Source organism: Protomyctophum bolini (genome assembly GCF_963924005.1).
Source record: "Protomyctophum bolini genome assembly, chromosome: 12".
Lineage (NCBI taxonomy): Eukaryota > Metazoa > Chordata > Actinopteri > Myctophiformes > Myctophidae > Protomyctophum > Protomyctophum bolini.
Window position 1 is genome coordinate 40,778,894 of NC_137873.1, and position 6,000 is coordinate 40,784,893.

Genomic DNA, 6,000 nt, shown 5'->3' on the forward strand with positions numbered 1-6,000 from the left:
GTGCTGCTGCCTTGTTGTCGTCAGCAGGGGCGTCATGTTTCAATAATGATTGTGAGTGCTCAAAGTCCCGAACAAAAGCCACCTTATTAGCATGTGAATGCCCAAGTTGGGCGGCCCAACAACACCTCTTGCCCTTAATACGTGGGTGCATATTGGCTTATTATTTTAACCGTGGGTGTTTCAGCTACCAGGCACCCCCGGAGTCTCCGCGGCTGGTCGTCAGGCTTCATGATGGGAAAGGACAGCACCTCCTTGTTGTCGTCAGGCTTCATGATGGGAAAGGACAGCACCTCCTTGATGTTGTTGGAGTCTGTGAGGAACATGGCGAGGCGATCGATGCCCAGACCCCACCCGGCGGTGGGTGGCAGGCCGTACTCCAGAGCCGTGCAGAAGGTCTCATCCATGAACATGGCCTCGTCGTCTCCCTGGGCTTTGGCCTTGGCCTGCTGCTCAAAGAGCTCCCTCTGCCTGACGGGGTCGTTCAGCTCCGTGTAGGCGTTGCAGAGCTCCCTCTTCATCACAAAGAGCTCAAAGCGCTCCGTCAGGCCTCTGACGTGTCTGTGTCCTTTCGCAAGAGGGCTCATGATCTGAGGATGGTCACAGATGAAGGTGGGGTCGGTGCACGTGACCTCAAGGAACTCTCCCACCAGCCTGTCGAGGAGGCGGGCCGTGGTTCTGGGCGGAGGACAGGCCACTCCCCTTTGGGCGCACAACTCGTCAAAGAACCTCCGAGTGTCGTCGCTGTCGTAGGCGTCGGGAGGAGGGAACGTGACGCCCATTATCCTGGCGAGGTCACGGGTCATGTTCACTCTCCTGAACGGCGGCGTGAAGTCGATCTCACACGAGGCCTTGTCCTTCCCTTTCCCCTCGGGGTGATACGTTATCTTGTACCCGCCGGTGATGTCCTTCACCATGCCCGAGAGAAGCTCCTCCGTGATGGTCATCAGGTCGTTGTAGTCCGCGTAGGCCATGTAGAACTCACACGTGGTGAACTCTGGGTTGTGAGTGAGATCGATGCCCTCGTTTCTGAACTGACGGCCGATCTCGTACACTCTGTCCAAGCCGCCGACCACGAGCATCTTGAGGTAGAGCTCGGGGGCGATCCTCATGTAGAGCTTCAGGTCCAGCTCGTTGTGCCGAGTGACGAAGGGCCGAGCCGCGGCTCCGCCGGGGATCTGGCTCATCATCGGCGTCTCCACCTCCAGGAAGCCCTGCCGGTCCAGGAAGCGGCGCAGGTAGGTGACGATCCTGGAGCGCGTCACGAAGGTGGTCCTCACGTAGCCGTTGAGGATCAGGTCCAGGTAGCGCTGGCGGAACCGCGTCTCCTTGTCCGACAGCACGTTGTGGAGACGCGGCAGCGAGTGCAGACAGGGCGACAGCAGAGTCATCTCCAGTGGAACGATGCTCAGCTCTCCTTTCTTTGTCCTCCCCGGGTTGCCGCGGACGCCGGCGACGTCGCCTCGCCGCAGCTTGTCGTTGTCGGCCTCGAACGCCTTCGCGGACGCGTAGAACTTTGAGCTCGCCATCACCTGCAACTTGACACCTTCCCCGCGCAAGTCGTAAAACAGCAACTTAGCGCTACATGCCCTCTTGGCGTGGAGGCGACCCGCGACACTCAGAACGACGTCCGTGAGGTGCTCTTCGGGCTGAAGATGGCTGTATGTGTTAATGAATTCTGCCAGTGAAATATCCACGTGGTATTTGTGCGGGTACGGGTCATCGCCCTGGCCCTTCAGAGCTTGGATTTCCCGGGTACGGTCCTTGAAGTGTTGATTACGCTCCAGAGTCTCCTCGTCCACTCCAAGGTCACAATGAGCCATCTTGTTGCTGGACTAAAAAATAACCGGGACGCTGAAACTTGGAATACAATGATATCCGGATTGTGAGGGCTTTGGGGGTCTCTGGTGACCAGAGTCAGAGTTTCTGTTGAGTCGTGAATAAAAGCCCATTCTGATCCATCTTTTGTAAGGTTTACTGGATGCGTGTCATGATGACCATGCCAGCCAACGCAGTGAGCACTTACTATGAGACCTAGCAGATCATGTCTGTCTGTCTGTCTGTCTGTCTGTGTGTGTGTCCGTGTGTCACACTTTTGTGCCCATATATGGAGCTGCTTTGGGGACTCCTTATATGGTTATGGCTCAGTCATGGTGATGACATGAGTGTGATGGCGTGGTCCAACTTGTGCCCATATATGGAGCTGCTTTGGGGACTCCTTATATGGTTATGGCTGAGTTAAAAACTTAACTTAAAAATAACTTAACTTAAATATGTACGAGCTGCGTTCGCTTCCCGCGTTTGCGCGTCTTACTGGTATTTAGACTTGAATAAGTTGGTAAGATATATATCGGGTATCTCCATGTGAAAGGGGAAATTAGGTCACATGTGCCTCAAATATGACGTAAGGTTTGTCCACAAACGTCTCATATTTGCCATTGACAATGAAAGGAGAAATTGGGTCAAATGTCTGCCAAATATGATGTAAATTTGTGGCAACACAAACATGAAATGCCTTTGACACTGAAGGGAAAATGTACGTCATATGTAGACGAGCAAATCGGCTAACTGATCACATATATTTATTTGAGGGCCCCCCTCCTATATACAGTTTTAAAGTTTGTCTTTAGTTCAATGTTTATTCATTTTCTTTACAGTACAAAGAAGTATTTTCAACAATTGACATATATTCCCCCCCCCCCCCCCCCACATCCCAGCACAAATACAAACAAAATCTTATCACTTTTGACAATAATAAATACAGAACAAAAATAAATAAATAATAATGACAAAACGAAAAATAAAACGTATTACATATAGTTAAACAAACAAATTCACAATGTCCGTCACAGTTCCCTACCCCCACCCCACAGCTGACTACTCAGTTAACCACTATACATCCAAAGCCTCTTCAATATCACCTCGCCTAATGAAGTTCAAGAACTTCTCCCATATCTTATAGAATACCGCAGGTTTCTTCCTAATTACATATGTTAGTTTGTCATGTGCCAAACTGGTTGTTAAATTCCTCAGCCAAAAGCCGATCGCAGGGGCATTGACATTCTTCCAACATAGCACAATTGATTTAGTTTGTTTAATAAACGCCATTGAGAATGAAGGGAAAACGTACGTCATTTTGTAACTCATTACGTCATATTGTCTCTTTATTGTTTAATGGCGTTTAATGTTTGTGTTGGCACCGTTTGTTTTTACATCACCATTATGTCACCTAATCAACATGAGTTAAAGACTTTAATATATTATTAGCACCCCTCACTTCACACGTGTGTGATTGTTTGTATTAACCCATTCTGAACGGGAACCCATTTTGGTGTTAGCATCATGTTATGCTTTAGCTATTGAAAAATAGCAGATCTACAAGCTCATAGCGCGCCACCGAGTGGCGCACTACGAGCGGCGCACTACGAGCTTGTAGGTCTGCTATTTTTTGAAAAATCGAAGAACGACTGACATTTTTAGAATCTGATCTCAGGTCAGAATGGGTTAATCAGACCAGTGTGTGTCCAGTGGAAACCTTGTATGAATCTGATCTCAGGTCAGAATGGGTTAATCAGACCAGTGTGTGTCCAGTGGAAACCTTGTATGAATCTGATCTCAGGTCAGAATGGGTTAACATCCCCAGTCCAGAGGTAAACAGACCTAACCAGAGACAATGAATGTACAAACAATAGTTTCTTTCTCTCTGCCAAATGGATAGATACCATAGAGATACATAGTCTGTTCAGTGATTAAATCATGGGCCTGAAGCAATCCAAAATTGTGTTGGTTGGAAAAATGCTACTGCGGTGGCTCCCAAATTAAATTGACACATAGCAATTACTGTTCATTCGCCTGTATCCCTGTACAAAACAACGCCATATTTGCTTATTTTGGAGATGATACGGGTCATAGCGCATGCAGTGTCTGTCACTGAAAGCTCTGAAGTGGAAATAAATAAGAATATAAACTTTATTTATTAAGCGACAGCTGCACAGCTCAAACCCATGAATAGTTTTTATTTTATTGTTATAGGCCTATCGTAGGCATAAAGGGGTTTTGTGTGTCTAGAGATCAAGGTTCAGTCAGTAGCCTTCTGTACACGATACAGAAACACCTTCATGACCTTTGTAGAATTCAAGAATATAGGAAGATGTTTCAGCTTTTCTTCAAATGGACTATCTCACACGCAGCAAGAAGTGCAAGAACCTTTATATAGATTTTCTTTTCTCCCCTGCCACTACATTCACCACATTCTACAGACATAAACGACTGCAAAAGGCTCATTCATAGTCTAGATTTTCAGTGGTGAGGTGACCACCGAACTACAACATGACGTCACTGAGCCGCGGTGAAGAGCAAACCATCGCAACCGCCCCAGCCCTTCTCTCTGTTTTTACTCACCACCGCTCAACGTTATTTCAGCTCCGGTGGTCAGCTCACCACCGGAGCGGTGGTCACCTCACCACCGGAGCAGTGGTCACCTCACCACCGATCAACGTTATTTCAGCTCCGGTGGTCCGCTCACCACCGGAGCGGTGGTCACCTCACCACCGGAGCAGTGGTCACCTCACCACCGATCAACGTTATTTCAGCTCCGGTGGTGAGCTGACCACCGGAGCGGTGGTCACCTCACCACCGGAGCGGTGGTCAGCTCACCACCGGAGCGGTGGTCAGCTCACCACCGAAAATCCAGACTATGAATATAGGCCTACACAAGCGGTTAAAGGACATAATGTTTGATGATAAAGGTTATTGACTTCCTGGAGAATAGGGGCCTACATCCATTAAGTTATTTTTTTGTTTTATCGGGAGTAATTTAATTTGTATTTAAGAATATGTGCAATCAGTTTGGACGAGTACTGGTGTTAAGATAGCTGGCCAAAGAAAGGCCCGGCCACTTCAGATGGGCTTATAAGGAAGGAGCTGATTGAGTAATTGGACCGCACCATGTCCCCTGTGCATGCACAATGGGCAGGGAGGAGGCAGGGGGGGGGCAGGGGTTTATCATGAGTAGTTGGAACTTATTATGACGGTTGTGAAAAAAATTCAATTAAATTCAAAGAAGCTTTTTGAGTCGGTGCACGCTGTGCTGTCTCGAGGTCCTCTCGTCTCAAGGACCCCATGCCGTTCCCCAGGCCCGATCGAGACCCCCACGTAAAGAACCGTCCAGACTCACAGAGCACAGACAGACTTTGCTTTAAAATCATACAGTTCATAGCGTGCAGTCACCCATAACGTCAGCTGACCTTTCCAGTGGTCCACTGAGCAGCCTGAGTGGAGCGCAGAGAGTCCAGTGCCTTTGGTGCAGTCGGTCGGTCGTTTTCAGACTGAGGTACAGTTACTATTATTATTGCAGCCAATGTTGTGTTTTTTTTCTTACATTCTCCACTCAGACTTTCCCAAGTGTGTATCCACACAGAGTTGCAAACCATGACCATGCACTTGTCTGAGTCTGACCTTTACGTTTGTTTCTCTGTTCATTGTTTTGAATGAGCCTCTCAATCCAACATGAAAAAGCTTAATTCAGTCATCCTGTTTATAGTAGGTGATTTCTGTCGCTAGTGCAGCGACAGAAATTCCCATCCATTGTGTTGTTTTGTTTTGCTGTCTGTCTGTCTGTCCGAGTACGGAAATAGCGTTTGTTGACCACCAAGTGTCACTGCTAACACACACACACACACACGCACAGAGACAGTACAGTACAGTACAGTACCACTCACTTCAGACTGGTCTGATTCCCCCCCCCCCCCCTCCTTTTCTTTGAGTGCCCGGCCATGCTGGAAGCACCGAATCAAATCTTTCCTGCTCGTCTCTGCTCTGAGGAAAGTTATTCATGCTTTCATTCCATCAAACCTTTACTCTATAACTTTGGGTGCACTTGTCATGCCCCAGAGTCTCCATCATGATCAGTGGCTACAGAACACTGCAAGCTGGGCTCTTAACCCATTCTGACCTGAGATCAGATTCATACGAGGTTTCCACTGGACACACACTGGTCTGATT

The 6,000-nt window shown here is 48.2% G+C and overlaps 1 protein-coding gene across 1 annotated transcript; it reads right to left on the reverse strand.

Moving 5' to 3' along the window:
- Positions 1-134: 134 nt before the first annotated feature.
- On the reverse strand, positions 135-1,820 carry LOC308326287 (lysine--tRNA ligase-like; the record flags this gene model as incomplete). Its single annotated transcript, XM_080779094.1, has 1 exon — positions 135-1,820. One exon carries the CDS (start codon positions 1,818-1,820, stop codon positions 135-137), a length of 1,686 nt encoding a protein of 561 aa, XP_080635220.1.
- Between the last annotated feature and the right edge of the window lie 4,180 nt (positions 1,821-6,000).